The following is a 23,161-nucleotide window of genomic DNA, read 5'->3' on the forward strand; positions in this document are numbered from 1 at the left end:
CATTGCCTACATGGGACTTGAACTTTGTGTTAGAAAAGTTGACACTTCCCCCTTTTGAACCAGCAGCAACAGCAGAATTACAGTACTTATCTTGGAAAACTGCATTCCTGCTTGCAATCACTTCAGCTAGAAGGGTTTCTGAATTACAGGCATTGATGGCAGTACAGCCCTTCCTTATCTTCCATCAGGATAGAGTGTCCATGAGAACTAATCCTACCTTTATGCCAAAGGTGGTCTCTAGGGTATCATTAAACCAAGCAATACACCTGCCAACATTCTTCCCCAACCCACAGAACAGGGGGGAAAGATTGCTGCATACCTTGGATGTACACAGACAATTGCGCTACTACCTGGACAGAACCAAGAACAATAGAAAAACTGACCAGCTTCTGGTAGCATATGCAACAGGAATGGAAGGAAAAGCAGTTTCAAAACAAACAATCTCAAAATGGATAGGAAATTGCATTAGATTTTGTTACTCTTTTCATGGAAAGGCAACTCCAGAAAACATCAGACCTCATTCCACAAGGGCTACAGCCACTACTACAGCTTTCTTACGAGGAGTGGCTACCAAAGACATTTTAGAGGCTGCTACTTGGAGCTCCGTGCATACATTTGCCAAGCATTATAATCTACCTTTATACTCCAGATCCCGAGCAGGTTTTGCCACTGCTGTTTTGCAAGGGATCTTAACTACACCATAAACTCTTAGTGCCTCCTCCTCCAGTTTGGCTATGGTATTCTACCCATTTGTTAGGACTGCAGATGCATCCTTGAAGGACATAGTACAGTTTTGTACCTACCATAAATGTAGATGTCCGAGAGGTATGCATCTGCAGTCAGGATTACCCACCCTCCTTCCCCTCTGTGGTACTCCTAGGGTATTTGCCCATCTTGTAGCTACCTGGGGGAATCTATTATGGTGTATTTGTTTGTATATATGTATATACATGTTCTTTTCTATTTGCTCTCTATTGTTTGGAAACATTTGCATTTATCCAAATTTAGCCTTCCTAGAGGGCACCTGGCATCTGGGGCAAGAAACACTGAGGAAAATGGCGTCGGCTGATGCCTTTATACCCGAAGAACTGCAGCTATGACGTTGGGTGAAGTGCGACATCAGCCGAGGCCAGACCCAGACTTTGGAATCCGGCCGACCGAAGGGCTGCCTGAGGCCAGGACAACCCATTTGTTAGGACTGCAGATGCATACCTCTCGGACATCTACATTTATGGTAGGTACAAAACTGTACTTTTTAGATTCTGTTTAAAAAGTATCAATGAAGACAGAGATATGAGTTTAAAGGCAACTCCTCTGAAAAAATGATATTCAAAACTAATAAAGTCTGTAGTCAATCAAGGAATAGATGCAATAACACTCATTACTTCTAAATGTCCAAAATGCATTAATATTTATGTGATAAAATGTATAATAAAACTCACTAAGACAAGAACAGCTATTACAGTCAGCTATAGTACAAGACCAGCTGTGTAAAATGTGACCCTGTTAAATAACATCAACACTAATAATGCTCATTGGAAAAAAACAGATGTACATTGAAACACTTCATTAAGGTCCGGGTAAATAAAGCCGCTGTCATAATCACCCAAAGGTGTTTCTTATGTTTATTTCATGTAACAGCATTATTTAATTTTCTTGTCATACGTCTACCAATCCCTAAAAAGTTGACTTGAGCATAAGTGTGTAATAAAGTATGTTTAAAGAATGCATTTGTATGTTTTTTTATATTTAATGTCACTTAAATGCTCCCTTATGCAGATCTAATAAGAACGCAAGGTCTGGCCAGCATAAAATGCACTGCTGGAGCAGAGTGCTAAATAGCTAACCAAATCAGTATTGCATGTAATCATGGTAACCAACTTGGTGTTGCATGTAATCGTGGTCCTGGTATCAAAACACCAATGTGTATTCCTTGTGAATTCCCTGGATTTCAACAAAAAAATGCATGCATTGCAACTACTACATGGAACAGAACATCTTGCTAAGAGAAGACCAGATTCATAACTGTGCCCTCCCATATCTTTTTATGTTTGTCCAACATCTAGAAGTTGTCCCTTTTTTATAATTAAAGTGACACTGATCTGCTGTAAAATATACCATTGAGATTGCACAATGTCCCTAATCAAGTGCATATTTGTACCATACAATGTGACCTAATGGGGGCTTGCATCATTCCTATCCTTGTGTTCTAGCAATTGTTTCTGGACATCTGATCAACTTCTGATTCTAGGTGGCTGGACAAATATCCCCTATATCTAAATATGTGATGTAAATCTAAATCAAATTTGTCATACTCCTCACTAGTGGAGCAAGTGCATTTAAATTGCATAAACTGTGATTTAGGAATGTTAGAGATTACATGTTTGGGATGGCAGCTATCTGTAATATATGTAAGTAATGTATTGCGTGAGAGTGGTTGACAACAAACTGATATCATTATACTACCATCTAGCACTCTTGTAATACTGACATCCAAAAAATGGTAGTGAAATTTTCAACAATTAAATTGTAAAGCAAATTCTGTGTGATGTATATATTGCAGAAATAGATGTAAATCCTACTTTGAACCTTCCCAAGCCATCCAAATAACACCTCCACATATTGATAGAGTGTCAGTGTTGTTTATTAGCACTCAAGAAACCTTATCTATATGGAAAATGATATAAGGTTGACTCACGATAAAAGCTTGCAACTCAGATACTCTTGCAGAAGTCTGAGCAAGGAGTAAAACTGTTTTTCATGTTAAGAATCTCAAGTTAGCCTGATGAGCTGGTTCAAATGGAGCAAGTATTAGTTATCTAATACAAAATTAAGATCCCAATCAGGAGCCACTAGTTTTCTAGGAGGCTTCGTATGCATCATCACAAAAAAAGCAACTATATCCTTTAAAACTTTCTGTAGTATTTTTAAAAAAGGAGAGTTTTGAAAAGATTGGTCTAAATAATTATATGTCTTCACTTCATTTGCTGTAGCTGTAGCTTTTCAAACAGTATAGCCAGTTCAACACATCATAGCACTTTCCTATGCTGCACATTGCCTTTTATCTGTAGAATCAGTAACTGGCTCTTGACGACCAGACAAGTTCAGTTTAATTTGAGTGAAGTTTCCCACAATTCCCATTTTTTTATGTAATTCGCAACTACCCTTTTCTTAAGATCCAACTTCCAGTTGTTTTATCTTTGTTACAGTAGTCCCTACGTCTAGTACAGTTGGCTTAGACTTTGATTTCCATTTTCTAGTAATTGCTTCCTGGGCAGGCACTGAAGTAAACTCAGCAAGGCCTTTCTATGTCTAGGCAATTCCAATTCTGTATTACAGCTCAAAAAATAATTTCCTTAGTTACACCAATTTGGTCACCCAATATTTCTGGTAGAGACGTCTGCAGGGAAGTTTTTAAATCTGCCAACTCATTGTGCTCCTAAACGTATGTTCCCGATTACCTCTTTCTTCTCCTTCGCACCTCCAATATTTGCACTCTACCTGAGGAAAAATTCTTTGGCGTCTGATTGGGGAATAAAATACCCATACAAACACTTCCATCTAAAGATCCTAAACCTTCTAGACTTGGTTGCACATTTGAGAGCCATACATATATCCTACCATTGTTTCTTTGTGAATTGCTTATCCATTCTCTTTTCCCAACCCTTTCTAACCTCCTCTGATGGACTCCTATTTTTATCATGCAGTATTTTATATGTCCTGTTAATTATCCCTTTTTAACAGCAGCTTATCTTCTAGATTCTACTAAAAACTCTACCAATGCTGATCTTTCTCTTAGGATCCCTCTGTTTCTTTCTCTTTGCCTATACTCTAATATCAATCCTTGATAGGGAAGACAATATCTGGCTTGCAGTTTCATAAGAAAAATTAGCAGACTTTATCCTAAATTTAGTCATGCCATTTATTAATTCAGAATAATATGATTACCTTCTTAAAACAGATAATTTCAGATGCTGATGACTGAATATGAGCATGCAAAAGGTGACATTGCACTCCAGTAAATTGGATTTTTAACAATATATATGTCATCCATGTGTTTTGAATCAAATGTTTTCAAATTCCTTTTTTGCCATTATGCCAAATGTACACCTATTCAAGTTACTGATTTTAAATATCTCATTACATGAATTTTCATATTTGGTTTTAGTAATCAACTTCAAGAGCAAACCAACATACTTCAGAATTCAAGTGGTAATTCAACTTCTGATCTTAAATTTATTCAGCATTTATTACCGACTCCTTACATACAATGTCTTACTCTATATCATTAAATTCTTGTTGCTCTAGCTGACAAAGAAAAATCTACTGATATATAGTGGAAGGACAAAGTTCTATGTACATAAACTGATATACAATGTGCTGCACTATTAACTCTTATGTTAAATTCAGCCCTTTTGTTATAACAGCTAGCAATGCCATTCTAATGGCCATTTGTGGTAAGCAGCTATTAATACCATTCTGATGGCCATTTGTGGTAAGCTGTTAATCTCTAATAGTGTCCATGATTTCTGGAAAGTTATGTGTTCCTACAACTTTACATGTTTTCATGTAATTTTGTATTGAAATAAAGGCAAAAAAGGTGTAGCTTCATGTAATGACAGTTAAGTTGCTTTCCAAGTGACCTCAGTAAAACATGCAATGGGTGCAGGAAATGTACAGCAATTTGGACTTCAGCTGAGCTAAATACTGTTTACAATAAATTATAAACATGTTTTGTATTTACAAAGCTATGAATACAATTTGCTAAGCATAAATCAACATATGTTTAGGCTGTCCAATGATTCACAGTACCTTAAGTACTTCATATTTATTAATGTGCAATTTCTTCTCTGTATTTCATTATTTTATAAATCAAAAAGTTAAATGTGTCTTCTGTTTCATTACTTCTGTACATCTTCCAACTTCATAAAGTTTTCAGTTAGTACCTGATCCTGCTGCAGTATTGTTTTCGATTTTAAACATTGGTAGTCTTCCTCTACCAATAGCTAAGAATGGTGAGAGTACCTGGGGATTCCGGAGAAGCAGTTATTATCCTTGTTTCATTCACCCACCATTTGTGTAGAAGGGTTGGATTTCTGTGTACTACATTCAGTAGCATTCCAGCCTGTAAAGTAAATAATATATACTGAGACATTCACTGTGGACACCATATACGCATACATGTCCTCATTTTAGATAAGCAGTGACAGATGTCATGATGACCCAGAGACTGCTATGTGCAGTTAGTTATTGATGATCATTTTTATATATACAACAGTGAGATTTAAACTGAGTGCAAACAAACCAGTAAAGTGCTAAACACCTCATAGCCTAAGTAAATAAAGGTCTGTAAGTCATACAGTTGTGATCCAGTCCTACTGCGTTAACACTACATTTGCACTTGTCACAAAAGGGAGAAAAGTGTATGTCTATGTAATGTACTTCATTTAAAGTACTTTTGTGTGTATGATACATTGAGTAGCTTTTTCAGGGGAGGTCAAGCTAAAACTAAATCATAACACTCAGGACAACCCACCTTCTTGTATCTTCTTTCCTAACCAGAACTTCTGAAAGTATGTGCTCTCAACCATAAGGAACTAGCACAGGTTTTATGTCTGCTAGGTACCTGTGGTGCTGACACAGATGTCATGAATGTAACCTATATATAAACTATGTTGATGTGTATTCTTAGTAGTTCTTTGAGTCTGTATTCCCTGCAGAGATACATGCTTGTATTGGGTAAGTACAACTGTGGGACAATACTGTAGATATTTCATTAAATGTAAACCAGCAAATAAATGTATGTTCTCATAACCACAAATATAACCCAGTACAATTTCATGTCCTACAGGATAAAATAAAACTGTAATATTTAATAAATGAGAAGACATTTATATTAGTATAAAGTATACATTCTTATTTGTATGTGCTTGTATGTATTATATAAAAATTTAAAAAGCCAAATACAAAAAAGTTAACTAGATGAAGTAATAGCTGATTTGTTACAACTAAATGAGTTTCATATTCAAGAAATGTAGCCTACCCCACCACCACCAAAAAATAAATATGACTGTATTAAGACATTATTCTGAGGGCTTTACCACTAGAAAACAGTAGTTTTTAATTCCCACTAGAAGAATGTAAATTTACTGTTGTAGTTGGGAAGGGTCACTGTAACAGTATACCATAACATTTGGATAGAAATCCAAAGCAGTGTCAGATTTCTCTGGGAGGTGTAAAGTTAGAAAGCAATAGCTACAGAAGGTGTAGTCAGATGTGTCCTGTACAGGACAGAATAGTCCCAATTGTATAAATAGAAGGTATAATGCAGTCTGTAAGTATGCCACTCAGAAATAATGCAAGATTTTATGAATATACAGTAATATAGATACAGTAAAATTATAAAATAAATGGACTGGCAAAAATATAAAGGTCAGTTATCTAGGTTGCAATATAAAATAATATCAAATTACATATTCGTTTAGTAGCATGAAAAATGTGCATCTTACACAGAGTTTTACTTCCAAAGGTGCAAGTGACTCAACCTGTATGTGATTATGCAAGTTTCATTCTAGTAAGATAACATAAAAGGTATGAACTAAGAACTAATAAAGTAATTCTAGCGTTCAGTGCAGATAAGGAAATCTCAAAATATATACAGTGCAATGGAAAAGTATTTGCCCCCTTCCTGATTTCTTATTTTATTTGCATGTTTGTCGCACTTAAATGTTTCAGATCATCAAACAAATATAAATTTTAGACAAAGATAAATGCAAGTAAACACAAAATGCAGTTTTTAAGTGATGCTTTTATTTATTAAGGAAAAAAACTATCCAAACTTACATGGCCCTATGTAAAAAAGTAATTGCCCCCTAAAGCTAATAACTGCTTGTGCCACTCTTAGCAGCAACAATTGCAATCAAGCATCTGCAATAACTGGCAATGAGTCTTTCACATCACTGTTGAGGAATTTTGGCCCACTCTTCTTTGCAGAATTGTTTTAATTCAGCCATATTGGAGGGTTTCCGAGTATGAACAGCATTTTTAAGGTCATGCCACAGCATCTCAATTGGATTCAAGTCTGGACTTTGACTAGGCCACTCCAAAACCTTCATTTTTTTAAGCCATTCAGAGGTGGACTTGCTGGTGTGTTTTGGATCATTGTCTTGCTGCAGAACCAAAGTGCGCTTCAGTTTGAGGTCACGAACTGATGGCCGGACATTCTCCTTCAGGATTTTTTGGTAGAGAGCAGAATTCATGGTTCCATCAATCACAGCAAGTCGTCCAGGTCCAGAAGCAGCAAAGGAGCCCCAGACCATCACACTACCACCACCATGTTTGATTGCTGTCATGATGTTCTTTTTCTGAAATGCTGTGTTACTTTTACGCATGTTGTTCTGGGCTCTTTTGGGACCTCTTGGATGAGTCGTCGCTGCACTCTTGGAGTAATTTTTGTAGGCCGCCCACTCCTGGGAAGGTTCACCACCATTCCATGCTTTCTCCATTGGTGGATAATAGCTCTCACCGTGGTTCGCTAGAGTTCCAAAGCTTTAGAAATGGCTTTGTAACCTTTTCCAGACTGATAGATGTCAGTTACTTTGTTTCTCATCTGTTACGGAATTAATTTAGATCGCGGCATGATGTCTTCCCTTTTGGGATCTTTTGGCCTACTTCACTTTGTCTGACAGGTTCTATTTAAGTGATCTCTTGATTCAACAGGTCTGGCAGTAGTCAGGCCTGGGTGTGGCTAGTGAAATTGAACTCAGCTTTCCCAAAAATGTGATTAACTACAGTTACTTCATGATTTAACAAGGGGGCAATTACTTTTTCACATAAGACCATGTAGGTTTGGATAGTTTTTTTTCCTTAATAAATAAAATCATCACTTAAAAACTGCATTTTGTGTTTACTTGGGTTATCTTTGTCTAATATTTAAATTTGTTTGATGATCTGAAATATTTAAGTGTGACAAACACGCAAAGAAATAAGAAATTAGGAAGGGGGCAAATACTTTTTCATTGTATCTTCTTGAAAGAAAAGGTTACCATTTTTCTAAGGTTATATGCCTTTCCATTGTGTTTATTGCTGAACTCTCCAGTTCGATTCTCGTCTGGAGTGCCTTCTGTGTGGAGTCTGCATGTCCTCCCCGTGATCGACTGAAATTTAAAAGGCATGCAGGTAGGTGTGTGCGTGTGTGGATGTGCCTTCTCTGAAGTTGGGCGCCAAGCTGGCAACTCGACACTGTAAAAATCACTGCCAATCACAAGCAGACCGGAGATCTGCTGTGGCGACCACTAACCGGGAAAATCCGAAAGACTTTTATTGTGTTTAATGCTGATAGATATAGCAAAACATATGCTGGTAACTATGAAGGATCAGTGGAGATAATGCATGCAGCCTGTAACCTAATAAGGTTCTCATATAAAAAAAGATAGCTGATTAGTCTAACACTGAAATGTTTAAAATAATTATTTAAGATGAAAAATAAAGATCCAAGAAAGATGACCACATAAATTATTTAGCATATAGTATCCATGAACCATTTGAGACAGTAAATTCAGGGCTACTGTGTTCACAGTTAGGAAGCTATGAAGTTATAACTGTAGAGGATTTAAAGATATGTCATCTCAAAAGGTCACCTGCATTTACTTTACCAATAAATAAAATTTGCTTAAAATTAGCAGTATATCAAATTATAGGCAATGGCAGAAAGGGGTCTGAGTGATATTTTTAATGTACATTGTATGTGTTTGACTGCTACAAGATATGAATTTAAACTGCCTGGTAGGAAGTAAATCTGGCATAAATTATATAAATACTGACTCACTTGAGGTGATAGTGTTTGTTGTAAAAAGTCACAATAGGAAACTCCAGGTGAAAATCTTTAAGACACTTGGTGATACATTTCCAAATCTGCATCAGTAACAAACAGTAACAATTAAAATTAGAATCCTTACATACCTAAGCATCACATCTTCCTAGAAACTGTGCAGAAGAAATGTTTGGTCTCTAGAAAAAAAAAAGTGTTTAGTGACATGAGGCTGATGGACAGGTGTAAGTTTTTTAGGAAGTTACCAACTCGAACATGTATAAGTCCTATGAAGGAGTGACAGTACTGGGTGATAATAATTCTCCAAGAATCTTGGGATTTTACCTTTATTAAAGTTTTAAAAAGATCAGTAAACTTTACTACCAAACAACAGTTTACCTGCTACAGGAATGTTGAAAATCATTAATTTTGCATTTTTTAAGTTTTCCATTGTCAACTGAGCATGCGTTCAGATTATAACTCCACCAGTTGTTGCTCTGGTAATGGCATCTGCAGCATTCATAGGGGTATTTAAGTGAATGATATCTTGTTTTCTCTACAACTTGTAATAAAAGTAGTTTGTTGTTCTTTTACTTAGAATCTTGCACTTTCAATAGATTAAAGGGAATTTTTTCCAGAAATTAATTTTGACACAGTGACATGCAAGCTAAGAAATTACTGTCTCTTATTGCTAAGGGACTGGCTGCATAAATGTTCTTACCAGACCTGTGCATGAGCCTAAATTCCTTCTGAGGAGGAAGAGTCTCAAGAGGCATATAATCACGTCCCTAAAAGGAGGTGGTGGTGTCAAGCTTGAGCAGCCAGTTTTTTACAAGTTATAATTGTCTACATTGTATTTTAATAGTTATGCCAAAAGATCAAAGGGCTTATGCCTGTGTATCTGGACACAAGCTCTTACAAGGAGAAATATCTTGGAAAGTTATAAATATGGGAAATCCTACCAATTGGCTGTGGTAACCTGAATATTTTTAAGTGCCTTGTTTTTGGGAGAAGAGATCAGTGGTTGGTTTTGCTTTCATTAAAAAGTTACCACTTGTGGAGGTGACCCAAACAATTGACAGGAAGAGTCATCATAAGCTGTGTGAATAAAGTGAGGGGAACACAAACGGGATGTATAAAGGGAATTCCTCTTTTTCAGCTGAAAGATGAAAATGTCTCATTTGCTGGTATCTTAAAATGTTCACAAAACTTCTCTTTGTGGAAGATTTTCAGTCCATATAGTTCTAGTTAATCACTGTATATTAATCAGATCAGACAATAGTAGTAGAAGTAGCAAATGTAAACTCGTCTTAAGTCAAAACAAAACAAAAAGTAATAATAGAAAATATATAATTGTACAGCATTACTAAGTATTCGAAAGTAATCCAAGCAAGGCAGGCAGTCTGTTTCCAGTCGAAAATCCTTTATTTATATATAAGATTTTTTTCTACCTTCAGCATGTCATCAAAAAAGCAAAATGCAAAATTCAAAGGATTCTATACAGCATGTGGATCACTGGAGAATCAATTATTAAAATGCAAGGTGAAACATACTGTCAGAAAAGTTTCATTTTTGTTGTTTAGTTGTGTCCAGTTCATGATCTCAAAGACTTTTTATCACAACAGGCCTGTTTGTCAACAACTGCTTTTGTAAGTTCATACAAATGTATTTAATTACTTCAATAATGCTATCTGTTCATCTTAGCCTTTGCTGCTCCCTTCTTATAGGTTCATAAGTAATTACTAGGTTAATGACCCTGGCGGCCTTGTTAGGCCTAGCCATGCTTCTCAAATGTATTTGACAAGTTTTGATACCCTAGGGTTATTTTATGCTTGGGTATGGATGGTCAAGCATTTACAGGCTGCCTCTGTCTAACAGAGACACAGGTGTCGGACCAGGAGTAAATTTTAATTCCCCACCTACTGGTCCAAGTTGCACTTGAATTAGGTTAGGGAAGAACTCTGCTTCACATGGATGGTAAGTCTGTTTGAGAAAAGGGGTAGTCTCTGAGACACACACCTATCCCTCCAATATGTCCTAGTTATATTGCCGATGAGGCTTATCCCTAGACTGGATAATTCTGATGCTGTTTGCTTTGTGGTTGTGCAACAGGTCCATCACAGAAGGATCAGAAGATGCTTTGTAAGCCAGGCAAACATCTCTCAGCACTCTGTAGGCCAACTAGAGGAATAGGACTTTGAGGTGGTCCACACAGGACATGTTTACACCCTGAATTTCTTTTTGTGAGGAACCTCTGCAGATGCTCCAATTGTTGCATATACGTGGTCAGGTACATACCAAAATGGGCATTGTACTCATTGACTGGTTTGATGTGGGCTGAGTACAGGGGAACAATGACATCCTTGGACCTAGATGCCGTACCCTTGTTTATAAGTTGTGCAATATAGAATGATTTTCTTACTACCATGGTTCATGATGGTCAGAAGTTATGTTACTGGCTATAGGCATTCCCAAATCCCTGACCACTGGTCTACATTTAGGGGTGTATTATCAATGTAGTCATTTTCAGGGATAGCTGTCTTCCCAAAGGATACTATCATGTATTTCTTGGCATTAAGCATTGGACCATGGCTCTGGCACCAGTTATTGGTCTGTATCAGGCCTTCTTGGAGAGTGTTTGTGTCTTTGGAGATTCTGTGACTGTGCCTAGTTTACAACTGTTTGTAAATACTGTCAGCCAGAGGCACTTGATGTTGGCCTTGACGTCAGAAGACCTAAATGCCAAATATGAGTGTCCCAAGCATGAAGCCTTAAGGAACTACACTAGTAACTGGTCTTTACAAGAGGTAGACTCCCCTATCCTAACTTCTTAGGTTCTATCTTTGATTCAGCTTATTATCCCATGGGTGACATAGGGGTTGATCTTTGTATTTGATTTTTACCAGCATCAGTGGCTTCTCCATTGAGTCCTGTCTTTGTTTTATATGGCCAAAGTATATATGTTCTTGATTTTACTATCTATGGCCAAAGTATATAAGTTCTTGATTTTACTATCAGATCTTCTGATGAACAGTCTGGGATTATTTTTTTTAAGTATTGATTAATTTGATCTTATCACAGTCTATAAAATTCTCAGATTTTCTCCAACAACACAATTCCAAGGCATTGATTTTCAGGCACACAACTGTACTTATTGTTCGTCTCTTACAACCATGTTATTTCTAGGAAACCCACAGCTCTGTAGTTTTTACTGTATGGACCTTTGTCAACAATGTAATAATTGTATCTAGAGTTGCCATAGCTTTCCTCCCACAAGACAAACATCTTTTAATTTCATGGCTACATTTACCATTTGCAGAGATGTTTATGCTTAGGAAAACAAATTTCAGCACTGCTGACACTTCTTCCACATATAGTTGCAGAGAAGTGACAGGGATAGATGATGTAGTCTTATTTATTTTAATGCTGATCAGTAAGCCAGCTTTTGTGCTTTCTACTTTCCACTGTTCAAACTCATTCTTGCCTTAAGCCACCAGAGTGAAGTTATCTGCATATCTAAGGTTGTTAATATTTTTCTCTGCAATTTTTGATTCCAGCAGGTGATTCATCTAACCCAGCATTTCATAATTTTTTTTTTTTTTTTTTGTTAACTGGGGTCGAACACTGATCCTAGTAGATGATTTTAAGCTTCATCCCAGGAGAGTGCAAAAGACAGAAGATAACAATGTTGATGTTTTCAGATATATGCATGCATTGTGATTAACAGTGAAGGATGATATATAAACAAGCAATAGACAATGTTTTCTTTGTGCTGCGGTAGCGTTGTTGCCTCACAGTAAGACGCTGTCCGGTTCGATTCTCAGCTAGAGCGACTTCTGCGTGAAGACATGCGTGAATGGGCGTACCTTCATTGAAGGTTGTGTGTCAGGCCTGGCAAGCATGTACGTAAAAATCAACTGCCAATCATTAGCGGACCGGAGTTCCGCTGTGGTGACCCCTAACTGGGAAAAGCCAAAAGACACAAACAAACAAACAATGTTTTCTTTCTCTCCTAATGTACAACCACAACAAAAGTCATGGCCCTCAAGAACATAAGTATGGACAAAATGTGTAGAATTATTGAAGCTAACGAGGGAGGTGGCATACTGGTCACAAATGCATCCACTTACAGCAGAAAGATCTTGGAAATGCTCAACAACCCAGCCTACAATGACCCAAGTAACATCAGTAGGATAAAGAGAGCCTACAAAGAACTCATCATTGAAATCACCAACCTGAACAAAGAGAAACGCATCAGCAACAACCTTCCAGAATTCTTTAAATTGACCCACCCTAGACTGCCTAGCTTTTTTGGAATTCCCAAACCACATAAAAATATAACTGACCCCTCCCCATACAGACTGGTCATTGCATGCAGTGTATCGATAACCAAGCATTTACCTAGAAGTGTAAATTAAGCCATTAGCAGAAAAGAACAAATCCTTTATTCTCAACGCCACTGACTTGCTCAAAAAAATATCACAGTCAAGGAGGATTCCTGGATGGTCAGCATAGATGTGGAAGCTCTATACATAGCTCTGCCTCACGATTATTGTATTAAAGCAGTCATCAAAGCATACCAAAAGGAATGGAAAGCTCTACCAGAAGATACAGAAGCCATCAGCTGTTTACTGAGGTAACAACTCAACAACTTCTGTTTTGAGAATCACTACTTCCAACAGACCACAGGCATAGCCATGGCAGCAGTCATGGCTCCCAGCATGGCCAATACAGCCCTCAGCAACTGGGAGGAAGACGTTATCTACAACTGCCCTTTCTACAAATCCATGGGATGTTACCACAGGTTTACTGATGATATCTTTGTCATCTGGAACAATGACCTCCAAGAGCTGGAACAATTTTTTGATTACATCAAAAATTCAACCAATTTTCTCAGATTCACAGCCATGTATAGTAAAGATTCTGTAAACTTTTTTGGATCTCCACATTAGCAAACTCCCTGGCTCCGACATTCTGACCAATAACGTTTATCAAAAACCCACCAGTGTAAATCACCTCCTACATAGAAACAACATGCATCCTTTGAAGACCAAAAGAAACACAGTAAAATCCCAAGGACGTAGGACAGCTAGGGTCTTAAAAGAGCTGGAGGCATTTACCAAATACATCACTCATCTGGGAAAAAAACTTCCTAGCCAGAGGCTAAAGTACACATAACCTTAGACTGATCTTTGACCCCATTATTGAGCATAAAAAGTTCACAACACCAGATTAATACCAACACAAAAGACAACCCCATGAACTCCACAAACATTTTTAACAGAAAGACAACGAAAAATGGTGCATCAGCATCATACTCATTTTTCAATTGACTGCCCAGAGCTTAGAAAAGCCATCACTGACAACTGGTGTATCATTAGCAAAAATAGCACCCTCAACAAGATACTGCCTCCATGGCCAAGCTTTACAGTCAAGAAGAACAGAAGTATCCCTATCTTTGTGGACAGCCCATACAAACCACCAAGCTCCATCAAAGCAGCAGGCACCTACCCACATGCCCCCCCCCCCCGACTGCAATTACTGTAAATATATGACCAGCAAATCTGGTTTACACTGCTCCAAAAATAAGAAAAGATTCACTAGCAAACTTTATGGAAACTGTAACAACACAGATACCATTATCTACAGAGCTCAATGCCACAAATGCCCAGTGTTTTACAGTGGTAAAGCCATCAACAAGTTTAAGACCAAAATCCTGCACCATTACGCATCCATTAAGCAGTACAGGTCAATGAACCCTCTAACAAAACATTCAAATGAGACATCTGAACACAGTATATACCTGTTTCATGTCATATTCAAAGTTGATCATGGTCAACTAGATGGAAACAGAAATGATAGACTAGAGAAGAAACAGCCTGAGTGGCAGATTTGTCTACAAGCAGGCAAACCACTAGGACTCAAGACTATGTTCTGAATCAACTGCATCCTTAACTTCAGAAAGCTAGACCACCATTTCTACTGCTAAACATCCTGGATCTATATTATATTCTTGAAAGCCGACAATGTGGAATCTGACATTGTAGACACAAGAATATCGAATGCTCAGAATCTCGAGCATGTAAACGGAAATCTCTGTAAGGGGAGATTTCCATTTACTGCAATGTAGTGCCGTCTCGGAGTTGGTATATTTAAGTCACAGGGGGTGTGGGGGCATTAGGGTACTTTTTTCTTTTTTTTGTCTTTTTATAAGGTTGATGTTTAAAGACATCGACCATATGTTGTTTGATGTTTTCAAACGTCGATCTTATAATATAGACCCAACATCCTGATCAAGGAACTTTGACATTGGATTTCACAAAAAATATGGTATGCACTTTTTAATTACTTTGACATATTAAGCATAAGCAGGTCATTTACCTACACAGGGCCATCTTGGAGGTGCCCCCATAATATCCACAACAGACACCACAAAGGCTGAACAATTCTGTCTATGGACAATATGGACTTTTGGCAATGTTCTGGCAACAATCAAGGTTGGTATATTCTACTTTAAGACCCATTGGGTCCACTAGACAATTCAGTTAGTTGATCTAATAGACATTTATATTTTGTTTCTGATAGTTAAAATAATGTTTTGCATATCTTATTGATTCTAGATACTGTTACTTAATTACAAACTCCCAGTACAATCCACTCCTTGTCCATTGGTGCACCTTTCACAGGCAGATCTGATAAAGCCATTAGTGAAAGCACAGGAGAAACACCCATAATGTTAACTGGTATTATTGGCAAAGTATTTCCTATGTGTGCTAATGAATTTCTATATCTCAGAGGCTATCTTTGTTAAAAATAGAGCAACTGGATTGCTTTTAATTTATTTAACCTAATACAGAGGGCAGGTGCAACTAGACCCAGATACTCTACCCACAGTGGACAAATGACATTGGACAACCCACAGAGAAGGACCTAGGCATTTGGCAGCCTGACACCATCAGCATCTCAGACCACAAGGAACACAAGGCAAGTACAAACTCAGTGAGAAGGGATCCAGACCACGGATGGTTTGACACCAACTACAGATATCCTAATGGTAGGCATAGTGATTTGGTCTTTTACTTAGTTTTCTGAACTCAGGAAGATTGCTGGAGACAGTATTATCTTCAAAATATTACTGACCCCTAAAATAAACCTTGGATTCACCTACATCCAACATAAATGCAGTAAGAAACACATGTACAATTAAAACATGTAATTTCACTGCATGTATCTCCTGATAAATAGCATACCCAAAATACTGCCCAGTATGTGTCTCTGTTTCTTGGAGCTGCATGGCATTCATAGGCGGTGTAAGCTCCCCTTTGATGCTTGTTTGTTAATGACATATATCAAAGGTGGTTTCATCCAATGATATTTCTTAATTGCTCAAGGTACCAACTCAACACCAATTATTTTAGAAAGAATCCATGAACCTTGTTACACAGTTGTGCATGCTGTCACTCAGAACAATGTGCTCTATACCTCTGCCTCTCAATCTCTTAGCATGAAAAATCTGGAGAAAGCAAAATATAACAGGGGTACAAAGGCCCAAAATCAGGGACATATTTTAAATACAGCTCTTACAAATTTAGAAAGCTTCTAGAATAACAAGTTTTACCTTAGTGTGCATTTTTCTGAGGGATATGAAGTCTGAAACTCAAATGTCTATCATTATTTAGTGACTTTAGTCCTCAGTTATTTGCCAGAAAGCTACAAATTGTATGAGGAGCAGACCTACAGAATGAGGTAAACTCTGGACAGTTGAGAGGGATGTATATTACAGCAAACCCAGGCAGTACTTTTAGAAAAATGTTTAGGATACACAGACAGTGGAAAAACAGAAAGCATGTAGAGGTACCAGTTTAATTGGTAAAGTATTTTCGCTGGTTATGGTAGAGATAGTGTAAGAAGTCAAGTGGAACACAGATCAGCAAAGCAACGAGTAGATGCAAACCACATTTTCAAAAGCAGAAGCACAAAACATGGCACTGATTTAGTGGAATGTCTCTCCTGCAAGGAGCTAATTTTATTTATTTTTAAATAAGCATAAGGAATCAGTAATCCCCACTGTATACCTGACGTCCCAAAGAAGTGAATTAAAGTATAGGGAGAACCCGGTAAAAAAACAATATGCCTATACCAGCAAGAAATCCATGTGCCTTGACAGAAATCTTTAAATGTAGTTGTCATTTCCTTTCTGATCACTAAATGCAGCTGTTATAAAAGTCTTAATAGAAATTAGGTTAGGGGAGTCTACCTCTATAAAGAGCCCAATGTATAAAATGGCTCATTACCAGAGGTGCTCTTTTTTTTTTTGGCATCTACTTCTCTGAAGTCAAGACCAACATCAACGGCCTCTGAATGACCAAGTTCAAAGATGACTACAAACTAGGTGCAGTCACTGAATCCCCGATTGACACAAATACCCTCCAATAAGGCCTAACAAAAACTAATAACTGGTGCCAGAGTTACTGTCTAATCCTCAATGCCAAAAAATGCAAATTACTACATTTACAATACATCCTTAAATGTATGCACATTAGTCAGAGATTTGGGAAAGCATGTAGACAGCAACTTGGCCTTTGACCATTATGTGTGAACTGTAGTGAGGAAACTATCCTATATCACATAATTTATAAAAAAGGCCTGGCATCTGGCTCCAAAGATGTCATTGTTCTGTTGTACTCTGCCCTCATAAAACCAATCATTCATTACTATGCCCACTTGGATATGTATCTAACCAGGCATATGCAATAACTGGGACATCAACAGAGATTTCTCACAAAAAGGATACATGATGTGGAAAACAAGTCCTATGTGGACCACCTGAAAGCCCTGGTTTATGCTGAGTTTCCTACAGGCTGCTGAAAGGTGAGCTATGACTGATCTACAAAGCATCCTTTGATCCAACATTAATGGACCTGTTGCACATCTTCAAAACAAACAGCAATAGAAACAACAGATCCAGGGACCTAAACCTCATCTGCAACATAAATAAGACATGTTGGAGGGACAGATATACATCTCACAGCCTGCCCTTCTCTACAACAGGAGGCATATGAAGCAAAGTTGCTCCCTGCCCTTATTTAAGCAAAACTTTGATCAGTGGATGGGGAACCATAAATATACCTCCTGATCTGATACTTATGCCTCTATTAAATAAAAACAGGAAGCTTGTAAATGCTCATCTGCTCATGCCTAAATCATTTATACCCCCCACAAAACCTATGGGACCATGCTTATTTAATTTTATTAGGTAGCATAGCTAGGCTTAAAAAATGCCCTTTAGGGTCATTAGCCTAGTGATCTACTGTGAAGGTCTAATATTCCTTAATATGCTGTACTAATTAGTGATTCCCCTACCGCAAGTTTTTATCTTCCTTCTAATATATATTTAACTAATTGTGGGGAATCTTCTTTACGAAATTGGGGACTTAAGCTTACTTTAGCTTCTTTCATTAGGCCCATGTGATGAAGATACAGCATGTCTCGCAAGTCTAATTTTTGTTTAGCCTCTTCCCAATCTAGTATTTTGTCATTTCTTATTACTTGCTCCCAGAATCTAGGGTTTATATTTCTCAGCTTCCAGTTCCTTTCTGCATTTTTTCTTTGCCTCCCTTTTCTAAGTCATGATCTGTTTGGGAGAATCATTTTTTTTCCAGTTATAAAGTTCTATTAGTTTTAGTGTACTTTTTATTATGAAAACCATGTAGGTATGGCAACCTCTGTATAACTATCCACAGCTTGCAGTAGCCCACCCAAATACAGGTCTAGACAACATGAATATGCATTTTTCTAATGTCTCCATAACCAGGTTGGTAGATATGGACATCCTAATACAATGTACCAATTGTCTCATATTCACAAACAATCATTTAATATTTTAAGAAACAAACACAGTATGCAAGGAATAGACATGCACAGTTTCACTGGAGGCAAAAATTTTGCATAAAAACAAGGTTGTCAGCAACACATACTACATCCAACACACATAGTATCCACCACACACATACACCAACCTATGGCAAGGAACCAAAAAGCAATCTTCCCAAACTTCTAAGCCCTCCTAAGCCTATAAATGGCAATGCCTATCCTCAGCAATCTCTGAACCACTCACCTAGTGGAGCCCAAACAGCAAAGCCCATAAGGCAAGCCAACACACTGCCCAGCACTCTTGTCGTAGGGGACTCCATTGCTTGACACACAGATGCTACACTCATCAGACTGAACTAGGAGATAACAGTTAGTTGCTTACCTGGAGCCAGGATCTGCCATATTATGCATGCACTCAGGTCACTACACCACATGTACCAGTATGATTCAATCATAGTCCAGCTGGGTGTTAATGACCTGAGAAATACTTCCCAAGACCATATGAAAGAGACATTGTTGATCTCTCTGAAAATGTTTCTCAGACAGGTATGTGCTTTGCAGTCAGCAGCATTCTACCTTTAAGGATGATGCCACAGTATGAACAAAAGATTGACTTCAATAATTGGCTTAGTTTGTAGTGTCTTTCCAGGGGGATTCAGTATTTCACAGCATAGGAGAATGTGGTTAGCAGACAATGTTACTTTGCAAATTATGGTCTGCACCTGTCTCCCCTAGGCCTTTGAATATTGACTAAAACTGTATCCACCCCTTAAAGGCATTTTAAGCAATGTCTAATTGACAAACCTACCACCATAGCAAATAAAACCAAAGAAAACAAAAATGTGTTACTGCTCAATGCTAGGAGTCTACACAAGCAACACTACAGCCTACAAGCTCTACTCTCTTTGGAAAATATAGACATCTGTGCTGTTACCAGGACATGGTTTAAATCTGCAGAAAGTACTCCAGCAATACAATGCTTCAGTGCCTTCCACACATTTGGGTATGTGTATTCTTTACAAAAGGGATCCCCCTTCCAAGGGCAGACAAATGTCTGCCCAGTATACCAAAGCCTTTTGGTTGTAAAGGGTATGCCATATGTCACATGTATGCTCCCCATGCACAGTGTTGGGCATAAAGGTGACTTCCAGATGTACCATCCTCAGAAATGAAAACCCCCAGTAGGAATGACAGTCCAAGGATATAAATAGGTAACAAGCACATCCAAAAGGAAAAAGGACCAGGGGGAGGAGGGAGGGAGCAAATACTGCAACAGTGAAGAGAAGGACATCTTCTGTTATAGTAAGATTTTACACAACTTTACTATATCCTTCCATATCACTGTTCCAGTATTCTTTACAATAAGAAGAAGGTAAAAGCTCAGGAAGAAAATTGGGAGGAGGAAGGGCTAGCAGAGCCCACTAGGAAGCCATAGAGAATGGCCCTGGCAAAGCCAGCTCTGGCCCTAGAAATCACATCCAACCTATAGTGCTTAATAAAGGTATGCACACAAGTCAAAGTTGCTGCTTCAATAATAGAATTAGTATCCAAACTCTTGAAAAAAGCCCCAGAGGTAGCCATAGCCCAAACAGAATGAGCCTTAACAGAAGAAGGAAGGCACTTCCAATTAAAAGAATAGCAAAAAGAAATGGCTTTATATATCCAAGAAGAAATGGTTTGCTTGAAAAGAGCCAGACCTAAAGACTTAGAATGAAAAAGAAACAAAAAGCTGTTCAGATTTATGAAAAGCTTTAGCCTTATCCAAACAATATCCAAGTTGTCTATGCAAGTCCAAGGTGTGCAAAACCTTCTCACTAGCAGACTGCAGAGAAGGGAAAAAATGGGCAAATGAATAGACTGATTAAGACACAACTCATTAACCAACTTGGACATAAAGTAAGGATTAGTACGAAGGGACAGCCTGTTCTTATGGAAAACTAAAAAAGGTGGAACAGCCATATGGGCTTCCAGCTCAGGCACTCATCTGGTAAAAGTAGGAATCTTCCAAGAACAATGCTGTAAGGAGGCTGAGTCAATTTTTCTAAAACAAAAGTAAGGTCCCAGGAAGGAGAGACAGGCTTCCTGGAAGCCTAATGTGAAAGATCCATTTAAGAAACTGTTTGGTCTCAAATCTAGAGGCCAAAAGGAGAGTAAAAAGCAGAGAAACAGAAATAGCTGATAGCTGAGAATAACAGAAGAATAATGCCTACCCAGAATTGAGCTTCTTCTTTTGTCCCTAGCTGGCAGCCGACAGAGGTGGTCAACCCCATAGTCGGTACACTGCTGTGGGTGCCACTGAATTTCTGAATTCTTTCATGATGCCTTTACATGTTGTTTGGTCCATGGCAATGTTTCTGCCCTCCTGTAGGTTGAGTTGATGGCTTCTCAGGTCCTCTTCAACCTGTTTAGCCCATGTCTTCTTTGGTGCAGATTTGTGAAACCTCCAGTTCCCAGGACGCTCTCTCCATAATAGTCTGCAGGGCAAATGGTGGGTGTCCATCCTGAACATGTGTCCAAACCAGCGCAGCCTCCTGTTCTTGGTCTGTTCACTGATTGTTGGCTGCTGATCACATCTGGTCCAGATGCCCTCATTTCTAATGTGGTCACAAAGCCAGATTCCCAAGATTTGGTGGAAGCATCACATTTGGAAAACCTCAAGCTTGTTCAGGTCTGGCTTGAAGAGGATCCACGTTTCCAATCCGTAAAGGAGAATTGGCAAGATCAGTGCCCTGAAAAGGAGAATCTTGGTGGTGATAGAGATATTTGTCCTCTTCCATAGACACCACTTGAGTGAGGCAAATGCTGCAGTGGCTTGTCCAATCTTGCTATGGAATTCAGCTGTCTGTTGATGCCACCGTCTTCATCTAGACCAGCAAATCCAGATACTTGAATTCCTGCATTTTTTATCTGAACTCCCCCAAGGTGGACATTAGCTGGTGACACATTGGTTACCATCACTTTGGTCTTGTCCATGTTTATCTGTAGGCCATATGATTGGGTGATGCAGGCAAAGTTGTAGAGAATATATGTGGCCTCAGCATCACTGTATGCAAAATTGGCACTGTAATCAGTGAATATGAGGTTAGTCACAGAATGGGCTTCATTGGACTGGACTCTGCACCTGTCCTCAAATACTCTCCTCATGATGGTGTCCACCACTATGTTGAATAGCAGTGGAGAGACCACATCCCCTAGACAGACACCAGTCTGGATGGTAAGCTCTTCAGACAGTTCATTCCAAATGTGTACTGGCTGGATGAACCACTGTATGATGTTTAAAGTAATCTGATGATTTTCTTCGGCACATGCTCAGTCTTCAACGTCTTCCACAGGGTAGGCCAGTGGATACAGTCAAATGTGGACTTGAAATTGATAAGGAAGATTACTGTACATTAGCCACACTAGATTCTTTCTTCCATTAGCTGACAGATGGTGAATATTTAATTGTAGCATCCTCTGTTTGACCTAAATCTGGCCTGTTTACCCTGCTGGTTCACTTCCAGTGTTTCTGCAGCCTGGATTGTATGATCTTCATAAAGACTTTGTCGATAATGGAGAGCAGGCTGATGCAATGGTAGTTCTTGCATTCCCCCCTTCTTGTGGATGGGTATGATGATGGCTTTCTTCCATGTGGATAGTATTTGTTTCGTAACCCATAGCAGCTTGATCAGTGCATGGTGTTGGTGGAGCAAGATACTGCCTCCAACCTTGATTGCTTCCACAGTGACCTGATCTACTCCTGGTGCCTTGCCATTTCTCAGTGTTCTTGATAGCTGATTTCACCTCTTTGACTGCTGATTTTGCATCAGTCACAGTGGCATCAGGGAGATCAATGGGTGGTGGATCAACCATTGGTCCATAGAGTGGGTCATGGTTGTAAAGCTCTTGAAAGAATTCCCTCCAATGTTTCAGATGTTCACAAAGTGAATACATAAATGCCCCGTCCACTTTTTTTGATGATGTTACTGGTGGGTTTGGTCTTCCCACTCAGTTGCTTGAGGGTGCTGTACAGGGTGCAGTACTCATGTCTGGATACCACCACCTCAAAGTCATCTGCCACCTGGCTCCAATATGCTTCCCTTTCTGCTTTCAGGCTCTGGAAAACATCTTGATTGAGTTGCCAGTATCATTCATAATTGACCAGCTTCACCTGCTTCCATTGGGCTACAAGATCTAGGCACTTATCATATATCCATGGCTGCATCTGGTGGTGGATAGGTCGGCATAGCGATTTGGCACATTCCATGATGGAGTTTGATATCTGCTTTTCTGCCTCATCCACGCCCTCCATTTGTGCCAGTGTTGTGAACCGGTTTGACAGTACGATCTTGAATTCCTGTTTGCAGACTGGGGCCATCAGCTGCTTCCAGATCAGCCTGGCTGGTAGAGGGGACTTGCGCTTTGCACAATGTAAGCAAAGCTGCACCACGGCATGGACGATGTAATGATCAGAACCACAGTCAGGACATCACATAATAC

General features: G+C 38.6%; 1 protein-coding gene across 1 annotated transcript in view; it reads right to left on the minus strand.

The window, feature by feature from the left end:
* Positions 1 to 4,772: 4,772 nt before the first annotated feature.
* The window catches only part of LOC122804073 (F-box/WD repeat-containing protein 7-like), a 380,857-nt gene continuing 362,468 nt past the window's right edge, over positions 4,773 to 23,161 (minus strand). Inside the window, exon 10 of the mRNA XM_044073735.1 lies at positions 4,773 to 5,125. Within this exon, the coding sequence (XP_043929670.1) occupies positions 4,997 to 5,125 (129 nt within the window). The 3' untranslated portion in view covers positions 4,773 to 4,996. The remainder of the gene's footprint in view (positions 5,126 to 23,161) is intronic.

This window comes from Protopterus annectens, chromosome 6.part0, assembly GCF_019279795.1.
Source record: "Protopterus annectens isolate FY-2018-M chromosome 6.part0, PAN1.0, whole genome shotgun sequence".
Classification (NCBI taxonomy): domain Eukaryota; kingdom Metazoa; phylum Chordata; order Ceratodontiformes; family Protopteridae; genus Protopterus; species Protopterus annectens.